This window comes from Babylonia areolata, chromosome 31, assembly GCF_041734735.1.
Source record: "Babylonia areolata isolate BAREFJ2019XMU chromosome 31, ASM4173473v1, whole genome shotgun sequence".
NCBI classification, from domain to species: Eukaryota; Metazoa; Mollusca; class Gastropoda; order Neogastropoda; family Buccinidae; genus Babylonia; species Babylonia areolata.
The window spans coordinates 4092915-4108271 of record NC_134906.1 but is presented as its reverse complement, the minus strand read 5'-3'; the positions used below and the strand labels follow the sequence as shown (position 1 = coordinate 4108271).

The following is a 15357-nucleotide window of genomic DNA, read 5'->3' as shown; positions in this document are numbered from 1 at the left end:
CAGCATGCTGCACATTGGGCCTTGATTTGTTGCCTCGTTTCACTGAAAAAAATGCACTTGATATCAAATGGGCGTTAAGGTTTCATGAAATCAGTCAAAAATTATGTGTTTAACTGTCATATCACTGAAACAAACGCACTGGACATTAACTCTTTCACCGCCAAGTTTCTGTGTGAAAAACACTCCCCAGCGCCAAACATTTCAGAAACGATGTTGTCAGCCACAGGCTTCGGTTCATGTGAAAACACCACAACAGACTTGTTCACTTTAAACTTGGTTAGGAAGCAAAGGGTGGTCATTGTTCTATTGGTGGGAACCTGGCTGCAGCTGTCGAGCTTTATGACAATGTGAAAAACGGTCTTATCATGACCCCTCAATGTTGACAAAAGTCGGCTGTGGTGGTGCACTGTCTAGTCAACTAAAGTTGCCCGTGGCGAAGCGGTTAGCGTCGCGGATTGACGGCTGGTTCGAATCCCAGCGGAGGTGGGTTTTTCGGCCCATGGCCGGCTCCTACCCAGAGTTGAGTGTGCTGTGGGCTTAAATGGGGAGACTGGGACCACACAGTTAAGTGTCATCCACTTCAAGGATGCATCTTTGGGTGTGTTGCTCAAATTACCTGACCAACACTGCAAGTGTCTGTCTCTCGGGCCTGGTTAACGCTGGGATATCATGACAGGAAGCGTAGAGTACAGCCTTGTCACGCAGTCCCAAACCAAAATGGACCTCCATAGCAACATCGTCATCATCGTCATCCTCCTCCTTCATCGTCATCAATAGAAACAAAATAGTCTCAAAGTCTGTGGCCTTTCATGCCCTGCTCTCATGGTGACCTCAGTTTCGATACCCCTCCACTTCTGTGCTTGGGGTGAGTCCCGTCAATGTCTTCAGTGTCGGCAGATTCATGGGGGGCTGTTGCTTGAGGGACTGTGGTGGTGGTCTCCACTCTGGGAGGGACGCTCACTCAGTCTGGCTCCGCGACTAAGCCATTATTGTCGTTAGTAGGGGGCTTAGTAGGTGGTGTCCTAAGTACGTTAAATCAGAACGGACACCACTGAACACCACCGAAGTGACTCAGCAGCAGTGCAGGGTCTTCTCTGGTGTGTGGCCTCCTGGCGACCTAACATCGATGGGTCCCTGCAGACTGCCGATGCTGGAACTGTGACGGACGAACCCGGGTGTGGCCGTGTATGGGGGGAATCTAAATGAGCGGCGTGGGAGTAATGCCACTGAAATGGTGCAGATGATGGGGCAGCAAAAAAAAAAAAAAAATGCACTCATTAGACAGCTACCCACTCACCTGAACAGGTGATGCCATCAGTGTTGAGGTAGAAGCCGTGATGACAGGAGCAGACAGGTGTGCCATCCTCCACAGAGCACACCTGCTGACACTGGTCATCCAGACACTGCCCCTTCCCCTCCTCTTCCGCCGAGTCTGGAACCACACATCACATCCCTTCATCAGACTGTGTCGACTGGCGCAACAGCTGATTGGTTAGAGTGGTTTCATGTGCACTTATGTGTCTGCAGTAATAATGTTTAACATGACTGTGTAATGGGTGTTTTATATAATCACGTATAGAAAACTAGCGGAAATGTGTTCACACATAAGATATCCCATGTGTGAGTTGTGTTCTTTCCACATTACGTTAGCTAAGCAAAGTGTCCATAACTCTATGCCGATGCTAGATATAATGTCTATTATATGTTATAAAACTGCGCTGTTACACATGATGAAAATGTGTCCACCTTGACCAGATTGACAGAATATACTATAAGTATAATGACTTATGATGATGTTACTGTTAATGTACACTGTATTCATTTTTTTTTTTTCTTTGTTTTTTCCCCTTTCTTTTCCATCTACTCTGAATTGTTATAATGAATTCATATACAAAATAAAACGGTGGTCGACCCAAGAAAGTCCAGGAAAAAAAAGAAAGAAAAAAAGTTGTTCAGTCTTGATGGTCTCGGGTTGCCTCCCAGTTTCATGGTCACAGTCCTTTCACGAAAGACTAAGCTGTAAGTGAATCCCAACAGCAGGGGAGAAATCATAGATCATACAGCTCTCACTTTGGCTGTTTTTGGCCCAGCTGTAATCTTTTGTCAATCTCTGATATGAGCTAAACAATTAGCTTTTGAAAAAAATGGATTAAATTGTGTTGAAATAGCTTATTTCCGAAACCAAGTATCTGTCTATACGCACACACACACACACACACACACATATATATTCATACATGATAAAGAATATATATATATCCACCTAAAAATGTAATGACTAGCAACACAGTAAAAAAAAAACGTTTATACAGTATTTTGACTTTCAAACACTTATGCACATAATTTCATTGTTTCCAACATTCTAAAAGTTTCGGGGCAGTTGGGGGGGGGGGGGGGGGGGGGATATTTGTTCTTGTTTTGGTTTTTTTATTTCATTATCATTATTATTATTATTATTATCCTTTTTTCATTTACCTGGTGTGAAAGGCAGGCACTGCACTGAAGCGGACAGATGCTGACAGTGGACACGCTCATGACACAAGTCAGACTTGAGGACACACGTGTCAGACGACAGACACAACACTTGCTCCGACGAGCACACTTTCTCTGAAACTTGACACGCAAAAAGAGTTTTTGTCATACAAAACACCTCTGATGTAACTGACAATTCTTCAACTTCCAAAACGTAAAATGAACCAGTGATACAAAATACTTCTAATATGCGAACGATTTTAACACTTCCAAAAAAATTTGGAACAAGCTCTGTTTAACATTCTAACTCTGACTGAATTCCAAATCGGTCAAAGTCATTTTGCCAAGCATTCAACGTTCATGTGTATTTGATTGTGCTTTCATATCTGTGAAACTGCATGTTTGTTGCATATCTTATGCATATGTGTGTGTTTGTGTGTGTGTGTGTGAGAAAATATGTGTCTGCTTGTTTTACATTTATTTGCTAAGCATCATTGTAGTCTTTTTTTTGTGCGCTTAGAGTTGACTTCAAGATTTTGCACCTTATAAATATTAGTAGTAGTAGTAGTATTTTTATGTATTTTTCTATTTTTATTAATTTTTTTGTCTTTTTATTTTATTTATTATTTTTATTTATTTATTTATTTTATTTTATTTTTTTCTCAAGGCCTGACTAAGCAAGCTGGGTTATGCTGCTGGTCAGGCATCTGCTTGGCAGATGTGGTATAGCGTATATGGATTTGACCAAACGCAGTGACACCTTGAGCTACTGATACTGATACCGATACCGATACCAGCTATGTTTCAGACTGTGTGAGTGAGGATGACTATGAATCACACAGACAATCCTCAACCACACATCTAATCATTCAACACATCTGATCATTCAGGCAATCCTCAACCATACATCTGATCATTCAACAGAATCCTCAACCACACATCTGACATCCAACAGACAATCCTCAACCACACATCTAACCCAACAGACAATCCTCAACCACACATCTAACCCAACAGACAATCCTCAACCACACATCTGACCCAACAGACAATCCTCAACCACACATCTGATCCCAACAGACAATCCTCAACCACACATCTAACCCAACAGACAATCCTCAACCACACATCTAACCACACAGACAATCCTCAACCACACATCTAACCCAACAGACAATCCTCAACCACACATCTAACCACACAGACAATCCTCAACCACACATCTAACCCAACAGACAATCCTCAACCATACATCTGACCACACAAACAATCCTCAACCACACATCTAACCCAACAGACAATCCTCAACCACACATCTAACCACACAGACAATCCTCAACCACGCATCTGACCACACAGACAATCCTCAACCACACATCTAACCACACAGAATCCTCAACCACACATCTGACCCAACAGACAATCCTCAACCACACATCTAACCACACAGACAATCCTCAACCACACATCTAACCCAACAGACAATCCTCAACCACACATCTAACCACACAGAATCCTCAACCACACATCTAACCACACAGAATCCTCAACCACACATCTAACCCAACAGACAATCCTCAACCACACATCTAACCCAACAGACAATCCTCAACCACACATCTAACCCAACAGACAATCCTCAACCACACATCTAACCCAACAATCCTCAACCACACATCTAACCCAACAGACAATCCTCAACCACACATCTAACCACACAGACAATCCTCAACCACACATCTAACCCAACAGACAATCCTCAACCACACATCTAACCACACAGACAATCCTCAACCACACATCTAACCACACAGACAATCCTCAACCACACATCTAACCACACAGACAATCCTCAACCACACATCTAACCCCACAGACAATCCTCAACCACACATCTAACCCAACAGACAATCCTCAACCACACATCTAACCCAACAATCCTCAACCACACATCAAACCCAACAATCCTCAACCACACATCTAACCCAACAGAATCCTCAACCACACATCTAACCCAACAGACAATCCTCAACCACACATCTAACCACACAGACAATCCTCAACCACACGTCTAACCACACAGACAATACTCAACCACACATCTAACCACACAGAATCCTCAACCACACATCTAACCCAACAATCCTCAACCACACATCTAACCCAACAGACAATCCTCAACCACACAGACAATCCTCAACCACACATCTAACCACACACAATGCTCAACCACACATCTGACCACACAGACAATCCTCAACCACACATCTAACCACACACAATCCTCAACCACACATCTAACCACACACAATCCTCAACCACACATCTAACCACACAGACAATCTTCAACCACACATCTAACCACACAGACAATCCTCAACCACACATCTAACCCAACAGACAATCCTCAACCACACAGACAATCCTCAACGACATCTGACCACACAAACAATCCTCAACCACACATCTAACCCAACAGACAATCCTCAACCACACATCTAACCACACAGACAATCCTCAACCACACATCTAACCCAACAGACAATCCTCAACCACACATCTAACCACACAGACAATCCTCAACCAGACCGACTGAAGGCAGAGAGACAGACACGGCTGACCGTCCCTGGCGTCTCACCCTGACACGTCTGCTGATCTGCAGCCAGGGCCTTGCCCAGAGGGCACAGACACCGACGACCTCTCTCGGGGACAGACACACAGATGTCCGAGCATCCACCGTTGTCCTGGCTGCATGGCATGTCTGAAACTGCACCAAAGCTTCTCTGGGTCATGCTTTCCAAGACTTTCAGGAAAAACAATGGGTTGATAAATTTCAAAATCTATAACAGTGTTTCGATTCCTTTTCTAGAAAAAAAACAAAAAAACAAAAAAACACAAATGTCAACATTCGTTCAGATTACGTTTCCACAAAATCCAGAAAAGTGGTTAGAATCTTAAAAAAAAAAAAAAAAAAAAAAAAAAATATATATATATATATATATATATATATATATATATATATATATATATATATATAAAAATAAATAAATGCACATATAGTTAAGATTTTTGTAAGTTATCTTCATAAACCATGCACTATATTCCAAATACAGTAAGTTATGAAGAAATGTTCAGAGAAAATTTGCACAATCATTGCATGATTTAAAAAAAAAAGAAAAAGAAAAAAAAAGTTGGCATGTTGTAAATACATGTTCACATGAATGCTGGCAAATATGCACAGTATCAGTATCAGTAGCTCAAGGAGGCGTCTCTGCGTTCAGTCAAGTCCATATACGCGACACCACATCTGCCAAGCAGATGCCTGACCAGCAGCATAACCCAACACGCTTAGCCAGGCTTTGAGAAAAAAACAAATAAATAAATAAAATAAAATAAAACAAAACAAAACGAAAAAAATAAAATATAAAAAATTTTTTTTTTAATTTAATAAAAAAATATAAATAAAAAAAAAAAATAAATAAATAAATAAAATAAAATAAATATAAATAAAAAATAATACGCACAGCTACAGGAACTAAGAATATCTAATCCTTTGACGCCTTTGTGGGTATGGAGGATATCAAGAAATTGCATTGATAGTTTACACCACCTTCTGCTTCTGCGTTCACTCGTATGCACACGAGTGGGCTTTTACGTGTATGACCGTTTTTACCCCGCCATGTAGGCAGCCATACTCCGTTTATGGGGGTGTGCATCCTGGGTATGTTCTTGTTTCCATAACCCACCGAACGCTGACATGGATTACAGGATCTTATTTGATCTTCTGCTTGCATATACACACAAAGGGGGTTCAGGCACTAGCAGGTCTGCACATATGTTGACCTGGGAGATCGTAAAAATCTCCACCCTTTACCCACCAGGCGCCGTCACCGTGATTCAAACCCGGGACCCTCAGATTGACAGTCAACACTTTAACCACTCGGCTATTGCGCCCGTCGATAGTTTACACCAAAATTAAACATATCAACGATCGCATCTTGCAACCTTTCCCAATTTGATAAACCTTCCCACATCCACACCACACCAACTACCCCACACACACACCATACCACCGCCCCAAACACCCCACCACTCAACACACCACCCCACACACATCACCCCATCCCCAACACACATACACTGTCATCCCCACATCTCCACCCACCTTTACGGTGAGGTATCAACATGAGGTCCTGAATGTAGATGGAAGGCAGGTGGTATACCCCCCACACACATCCCCCATGTGCCCACCCCCCCAACCCCCCACACCCATCCACCTTTACGGTGAGGTATCATCATGATGAGGTCCTAAATGACCATGGAAGGCAGGTGCTACATCCCCCCCCCCAACCCCTACACACACCCTCACACCCCTCAACCCCAACACTCACACCACTCACCCCACACACATCCACACCCACCCCGCAACCACCATATCTCCACCCACCTTCATGTTGAGGTATCAGCATGACGAGGTCCTGGATGTCCATGGAAGGCAGGTGGTACTGGGTGACCTCCACAGCCTCCTGCAGGTTGTACAGGTGGATAATGCGTGTGGCGTTGTCCAGGTAATACAGGTGCTGGTGCAGGGCGAACTGCTGGGGGGACTCCACGCTGTCAGGAGAGGCAGGTGGGGGTGGAGGGGGGATGGGGGGAATGGTTAATATGCTCTTAACAGATCACATGTAAGTAAGGCTATTTTCATCTTTCAGTAGTCTAGTAAAGAGACAAGGAGTGACGAAAACTTACAGGAATGACGTCAGGAGCTGACGGGCGCTATAGCCTAGTGGTTAAAACGTTGGGACTTTCAATCTAAGTTCGGGGTTCGAATCTCAGTAACGGCGCCTGGTGGGTAAAGGGTGGAGATTTTTCCCATCTCCCAGGTCAACATATGTGCAGACCTGCTAGTGCCTGTACCCCCTTTGTGTGTATACGCAAGCAGAAGATCAAATACGCACATTAAAGATCCTGTAATCCGTGTCAGCGTTCGGTGGGTTATGGAAACAATATACCCAGCATGCACACACCCGAAAATGGAGTATGGCTGCCTACATGGCGGGGTAAAAACGGTCATACAGGAAAAAAGCAATACTTACTATACTCGTTTTTCTCTGCCTGATAACACTGCATAACACAATACTTACTAGACTTATGTCTTTCTCTGGCCGATAATACTATATGATATAACAATACAAGTCTTGCGTTTGTCTCTGGCTAATAATACTAGGTAGGGTGTGTGTGTGTGTGTGTGTGTGTGTGTGTGTGTGTGCGTGTGTGTGCGCATTCTTACCTGCAATTTGTAGTACTGTCTCGGTGTATAGATACACATTTATGTGACGTTTTTTCATGCGCAGAGGTATGTTATTATGCACTACTGTATATGTGTTGTTTCATGTAAAGTGCTTAGAGCCCATGACATGGGGAATTTGTGCCATGATAACCTCCGTCATTTTGAGATCGCCTCCGTCATTCTGAGATCGCCTCCATCATTCTGAGATCACCTCCATCATTCTGATTCCCTCGCACCTTCTAAAATCTCCTCTCAAAACTCACCTTTTCCCTCAGCAGTAGTTCAATTGTGGCAGGTCCACTTCCTTTGCGTTAGCTGTGCTTGACTGTGTGTATATATATGTATGTGTACATAACTACATGCATGTATATGAATGTGTATTGTGTGTGCGTGTGTATGTAAGTTTGTGCCTGCCTATGTGTGCGTTTGTGTTAGGGTAGCTGTTAGATGCACATGCACGTTAAAATATATGTATGCAGTGTGTGAGTGTGTGCGTGTGTGTGTGTGTGTGTAGTCACATTTTGGTGTGTGTATGTAACAGATGTAATGTTTTATGTTAACAAAGCGTTTTTGTAAAGCACCTTGTGCAGATTTCTGGATAATGTGCTATATAAGTATCCATCATTATTATTATTATTATGTAAGTACTATCTATTATCATTATCACAGCCAGTACATATGAGCTTATATCAGATTAATGTGAGTTCACAGATGGACCAACAGCAAAGCAAAAGCTGTATGATCACTGGTTTCTCCATTGCAATGGGAAATCATTTACAGCTACGTCTTTTGTGAAGGACTAGGACTCTCAAACTAGGAGGCAAAATTGCACTGGCTCTTGGTGCTGCAGCCTTGGAGGCTACTTGGCCTTCCAGGACCACCCCAACACCGGCTGTTGTAAAACCCTCTTGGCTGAAGGAGTGGGCGATATTACTTGGGCAAGACACTCTCCACTATAATCAAATTCTTTCGCCGAGTCAGGACAGCAGTTACCTCCTCTGCTGTTCTGATGGTCATAGTTGAAAACGACTATCATACATTGTATCATTATCATTACTAATACTTACTAGACTTGCATTTCTCTCTGGCTGCCGTCGTACAGCACAGAGGAGATACCCCCCAGACGCTGGTCGCTCCAGTACAGGCGATCCCCGAAGGACAGCAGGTGGTCGGGCCCACGCACCTTCTTGCTGACGATGGTGCTGCAGTTCGATCCGTCCATGTGGCACTGCACGATGCCGGGCTGCTTCCCCCAGGTGCTGTAGAACAGCAATCTGCAGGAGAACAGGAGAGTTGATAATAATAATAATTATAATAATCATGATGACAATAGCTGCTTCCCTCAGGTGCTGTAGAACAGCAATCTGCAGGAGAACAGGAGAGTTGATAATATTAATAATAATGATAATAGCTGTTTCCCCCAGGTGCTGTAGAACAGCAATCTGCAGGAGGACAGGTGAGTTGATAATTATAATAATCATGATAATAGCTGTTTCCCCCAGGTGCTGTAGAACAGCAATCTGCAGGAGGACAGGTTTTAAAATTAAAATTAAAAATATTGCTTAGAGCCCAGCCGACCATGAAGGCCATATCAGGGCTATCCACCATTCAAAGTCTGATCACCGCAGATGGGCCACCCCAATGTTTTCAGCTTTCTACTGCACTGTGATCACTCCATGATAAAAATTTCACAACTTTTGTATTAAGCATATACTATATTAAATACTATTAAAAATATTTATTTCTTTTAAATATTGCAATATTGTCCACGGAGGGACATCACGGAACAACGTTCTCAATGAATCTGCTGTAAAAAAACCCCGTCGTGTGTCATAAAAGTCCCAACAATCAATCAGAATATGTTGCACAGTGAGTGGTTCATCACACGGAATACACCAAGGAGCCTCTTCTCCTTTCAGGAGGTAGGAATGTGTGATGTATGTATGACCTGTATGAAGTCGGCACAGCACTGTCATTTCTTTTCGATTCACCACAGCCATAGGAAGAGTCTCTTGAAGATTTGGTCGTATTTTAAATAATTTGTTATCTATTTGTTCATTCCATTCTTTCTGCCAGAGATCTTTAGTATACCGATGAACTTTGGGTTTAAAATCAGTAAAAGGAATATAAAACTTACATTGTTTCTCTCTAACAGCACTCTTAGCCAGATTATCTGCTATTTCGTTCCCTTGAATGCCCACATGACCGGGCACCCAAGCCAGCATGATTACAAAACCATTTCTTTTAAGATGGGTAAACAAACTGAAGAATTCTCGAAGTTTGGGATGATCAATATTACGATGAGCTATTGCCTCCAGAGAAGAAAGCGAGTCAGAAAAAACAACAAATTTACGATTAGATGATTGCAATATAGCATTTAAAGCTAGATTTAAAGCAGTTAGCTCTGCAGTAAACACAGAACTGTCTGACAGAATATGTTTCGCGAGTCTTTGGGAGGGAGAAGTCGGACAAAAAGCAGAAGCAGCCACTCCCTCCTCAGATTTTGAGCCATCCGTAAAAATTTTCTGATATAATGGATATTTCTGGCAGAGTTCGGAAAACAACTTTTTATAGACCAGTGAACTGGTACAGTCTTTCTTGAAGATGGCGAGATCAAATAAGATTTCAGGAGTTTCAAAAGTCCATGGAGGTTCCTCAGGAATTTTAAATTCAGTATCTATTAATGTAGGATCAATTTGGGCTTCTTGAATGTATTGAAGCATTCGGATTCCCAATGGAGGTGTACACTTTGGGTTGTTATCAAATCTGGATTTAAACTTTGGTTTATAAATACTGTTGTGAGCTGGGTTTTCTACTTCAGAAACTAATTTAAGGTAGTAGTTCATAGAAAGTTTCAGTCTACGATTTGAAAGAGATGGCTCTCCAGCTTCTGCATATAACTATGTACCGGTGTAGTACTGAAAGCTCCCAAACGGAGTCGGAGTCCCTGATGATGAACAGGGTCCAGCATCTTTAGGTAGGAAGGTCTTGCTGAACCATAGACAACACAACCATAATCAAGTTTAGAACGGACAAGTGCTCTATAGAGGTGCAAAAGGGTTTTCTTATCTGCACCCCACTCCGTATGTGCAACAATTCTTATAATATTTAGAGCTTTTTGGCATGAAATTTTTAAATGTTTTAGATGACTAAGGAAGTTCAATTTCTGATCAAAAATAACCCCGAGGAATTTCACCTCTTTAACAGCTGGAATTTTTGATTTCCCTAGATGAATCTCAGGATCTGGAAAAAAATGGCGGTAATTGTGAAAATGGATAGATTGTGTTTTGCCAGTTGAGAAAGTGAAACCATTTTCTTCTGCCCAATTTTGGATCTTGTCAACACAGAGCTGAAGCTGGCGTTGAATGCCAGGGTAGAAACTCCCACTTGCATATAAAGCAAAATCATCAACAAAGAGAGAGGAGTCATTGTCATTGTTTACAGAGTTAACTATATTATTTATTTTGATACTAAAAAGAGCAGGTGACAGAATGCTCCCTTGTGGAACGCCCATTTCCTGTTCATGAAGATCTGAGAGAGTAGAACCTACTCGAACTTGAAAAGTACGGTCTTCTAAGAATTTGTCTATAAATTGAGGAAGGCGGCCTCGAAAACCCATTTCATGAAGATCATGAAGTATTCCCTTTTTCCAGGTGGTGTCGTATGCTTTCTCCAGATCAAAAAAGATAGCTACCACATGCTGTTTATTTAAGAAAGCATTTCGTATAGCAGTTTCTAATCGGACTAAATGGTCAAGGGTAGAGTGATGCTTCCTGAATCCACACTGCTCTTTGGCTAAAAGTCCATCTGTTTCTAGTTTCCACATGAGTCTACTGTTCACCATTTTTTCCATTAGTTTACAAATGCAACTAGTAAGAGCAATAGGTCTGTAGTTTGAAGGATTAGAAAGGTCTTTTCCAGCCTTAGGAATGGGAATGATAAGCGCTTTACGCCAGGAAGGTGGAAAGTAATCAGTAGTCCAGATAAGATTGTAAATTTTAAGCAGTATTTCAAGGCTTTCATCAGGCAAATGTTTCAACAATTGATAATGAATTTCATCAGGACCTGGAGATGAGTCATTGCAGGTTAATAGCGCCAATTTGAGTTCTGAGAGGGAAAAAGGAACATTGTAGTTTTCTATATTGTCAGAATTAAAGTTACATGGATTTTTTTCTTTTAAATTCTTATTTTTCAAAAATAAGGGAGATTTGTTGTTCTTAGTAGAAGAATGACTCTCAATGGAGGATGCTAGTACATTGGCCACTGCTTTTTTGTCTGTGACGAGTGAATCTGCCAGTTTCAGATGGTTGATGGAGGGGCAGGTGTTTTTCCCCTTAATATTTTTAATTATTCTCCACACTTTTTTCTTACTTGTTTTAGAAGTGATGGATGAGCAGAAATTTTTCCAGGATTTTTGTTTATTTGTTTTATAAGTGAAACGTGCTTTAGCTCTTAGATGTTGATGAGCTCGAACATTTTCCGCTATTGGTTGACGAAATATTAAGCGTAGTGCTTTTTTCCTTTTTTTATTTATAAGGCGACACTCCTCATTGAACCAAGGCGTTTTAGGTAATCTAAACTTGTTTGAAGAAGATGGTATGGATTTCTTGGCAGATTTAATAATTAAGTCTGAGAATATTTGCATAGGATCTTCACTTTGAAGGATCTCTTCTTGGATCTCTGATCGTATGATTGTGGTATAAAGATCCCAGTTAGCTTTTTTGTAGTTTAGGTGTTCAGGCTGGGAAGTGTTTATAAAGGTAGAAGGAGTTAATATAGTTGGAAAATGATCACTACCATATAGGTCTTCAAGTACTTCCCACTCATAATCTAAGACTAATGAGGGGTCGCAAACAGCCAGATCTAAACAGGACAGTTTGCCGGTGGATAACTGAATATAAGTTGGAGTTTTAGTATTTAAGCAACATAAATTTAATTCTGTAAAAATATTTTCAAGAAGTAGACCCCGGGCAGATGTTTCTTCACTTCCCCAAAGTGGGGAATGACCATTTAAATCGCCCAAAAGCAACAAAGGTTTTGGAAGTTGAGAAAATAGGTCAAAAAGATCTTGTTTATGAACAGGGATGGAAGGGGGTAAATATAAGGAACAAATGGTAATAGTTTTTTCCAGAGATACACGTGCAGCTAATGCCTGTAAAGTAGTATTTAGTTTAAGCGAACTATGAAGAAGAGAATTATGTATTAATAAAGATACTCCTCCCGTTACACCTTCATTTTTCAGTTGAGCAGATTTGGAAATAACATTGAAGCCTGTAACAGAGAAAGTGTGGTCATCTCTCTGCAGAGTTTCCTGCAAAGCTAGCACACACGGTTTTAGCTGTTTACAAAGTACCTGTAACTCTTGAAAATTCGCCCTGATTCCTCGGATGTTCCATTGAAGAATAGAGCTTTCCATCAGATGTTATACAGAAGATGTTTCCATATCACCATCCAATTCACTCAGAGGTTCAAATGGATTTTTGGCCGCGACAAGCCTTTCCTGACTAGATGTTTTCGCTTTTTGAGAGTTGGATGAGTGGCCTTTCGTTTTCGATTCCTTTCCCGAGGACAATCGAGATGCTGAAGGCTTCCTACTAGGAGGAGGGGGGGTTTCCCTTCACCGCAGACCCGGATGTTCGAGAAGGAATGTTGGATCTTCCACCCGTAGGTGGGCCCGTCTTGTCATGAACAGTTTTGCTCCTTTCCTGTTTACTTTCAGTCTGACTTGTCTGGACTGGTTGTGAGGCAGTTGTGGGGGTCATCTGCTGAGCAGTCTGACTGCCTGAGCTTTTCTTTATCAGAGTTGTGGGCGTTGCGCCCTTGACCCAGGTCACTTCCGTCTGGCATGAAACAGTAGATGATTTAACCTTCTGTGATTTCTGGAGCGCGTCGGAGTATGATAGTACCGACAGTGGTGCTACAAGTTGTTTTGCTTCATAGAAAGGTATTTTCTTTTCTGTCGCCAATCTTGTGATTTCATGTTCTCTCTTCCATACTGGACAGTCTCTTGAAGAAGAGTGATGGGCAGCCCTGCAGTTAGCACAACAGACCGGATCTTGACACGGCCCACTATGTTTTGCCTTTGCGCATGATCCACAAATCTCCTCTCCAGGACATCTCCCGCTGACATGTCCAAATTTTTGACATCTGAAGCATCTCATTGGAGAAGGAACATACAGTGAAACCTTTACTCTCAGAAACCCTACTTTCACCGACTCTGGAAGGACGGGAGAACAGAAGGTCAAGAAGAAAGTATTTGTAGGAACTCTGATATCTCCTTTTTTGATTGTAACGCGATGGACATCAGTTACTCCTTGTGATTTCATTTCAGATTTTATCTCCGTCTCAGAGATCCCTTTCAATTCAGGGCATCGGATGACGCCCTTTGATGAATTGAGAGTTCTATGAGGAGACACCTTGATTGGTCTGTCTACAAAAGAGGTTGCCTGAAGCATCTTGTCACTTTGTCTTTTTTTCTCACACTTGACCAAAAATGTTTTGGTTTTTTTGTTTGTGTGGACGTTTTTGGAGATTCCTGCAATCCCCGCAAATGCTTTCTCCACAATAAAAGGGCTGAGATCAGTCACTGGTTTTTCAGGGTCTGTGCCCTCAATCACCAGCCATGCAGGCCAGTTTCCAGAAATCTTTCTTGTCTCCTCTTCTGAATCTGAGGACAATCTGTCCTCAGACATCTTTCTTCTTTTGGGGGTTGAGGTATGTTTTGAATCCATAATTTTTCTTGGAAAATTCATCTCTCCCCTACCCACCCACCATGGAGTCCAACAAGGGGCCAGAACTAAAGAAAAACTTTGTTCCTTCCAGGCTTCAGGAGAGATATACGGCCCTCAGAGTTCAACCTAATCCATTGCAAAGGATAGTGCAAAGTTTCCGGGAACAGAAAACCCGACACTGCCAAAGTTCCAAACCAGGTCAAAAAACTGAAAACCTTGACCCAATCCCTCATGAGGAAGCCGCTTGGTACATGCGGGCCTCATGTACCTCCCGTCTAGGAGAGGTTGGAGCCAAAGTGACGTGTTGCAAGCTAGGCTTGCTCAATCACCAGGATCTCTTTCCCCACCGACACTGGTCGCATCGCACGGCAAACACGACGGACCTAAGGAGATCGCAGAGAAAAGGGAAGAAATGTGGAAAAGAAGACTTGAAGGGGAGTAGAAGACAGAACAGTACCGATCAAGGCAGATGATAATATAAAACCAAAATTTAAAAAAAGGAGAAGAAGAGCTCACCATCATGAAAGAGCGTGAGGTGACCCTGGGAACTAAAAAGGAGAAAAACCCCCTGAGGACCCCCAGGGCAGACCCCAGGGGGGGAGGAGGACAGGTGAGTTGATAATTATAATAATGATAATAATAGCTGCTTCCCCCAGGTGCTGTAGAACAGCAATCTGCAGGAGAACAGGAGAGTTGATGATAATAATAATGATAATAATAGCTGCTTCCCCCAGGCGCTGTAGAACAGCAATCTGCAGGAGAACAGGAGAGTTGATGATAATAATTATAATAATCATGATGATAATAGCTGCTTCCCCCAGGTGCTGTAGAATAGCAATCTGCAGGAGAACAGGAGAGTTGATA

At 42.2% G+C, this 15357-nt stretch overlaps 1 protein-coding gene across 3 annotated transcripts in view; it reads right to left on the bottom strand.

Moving 5' to 3' along the window:
* LOC143276257 (uncharacterized) overlaps positions 1–15357 on the bottom strand; it is a 75514-nt gene that overhangs the window by 23647 nt on the left and 36510 nt on the right. For all 3 annotated transcript variants that reach the window (XM_076580737.1, XM_076580740.1, XM_076580738.1), the window contains exons 18-22: positions 8830–9036; positions 6920–7086; positions 5111–5239; positions 2476–2613; positions 1298–1432 (exon numbers count right to left, since the gene is read on the bottom strand). In XM_076580737.1, coding sequence (XP_076436852.1) covers positions 1298–1432; positions 2476–2613; positions 5111–5239; positions 6920–7086; positions 8830–9036 — 776 coding nt within the window. The remainder of the gene's footprint in view (positions 1–1297; positions 1433–2475; positions 2614–5110; positions 5240–6919; positions 7087–8829; positions 9037–15357) is intronic.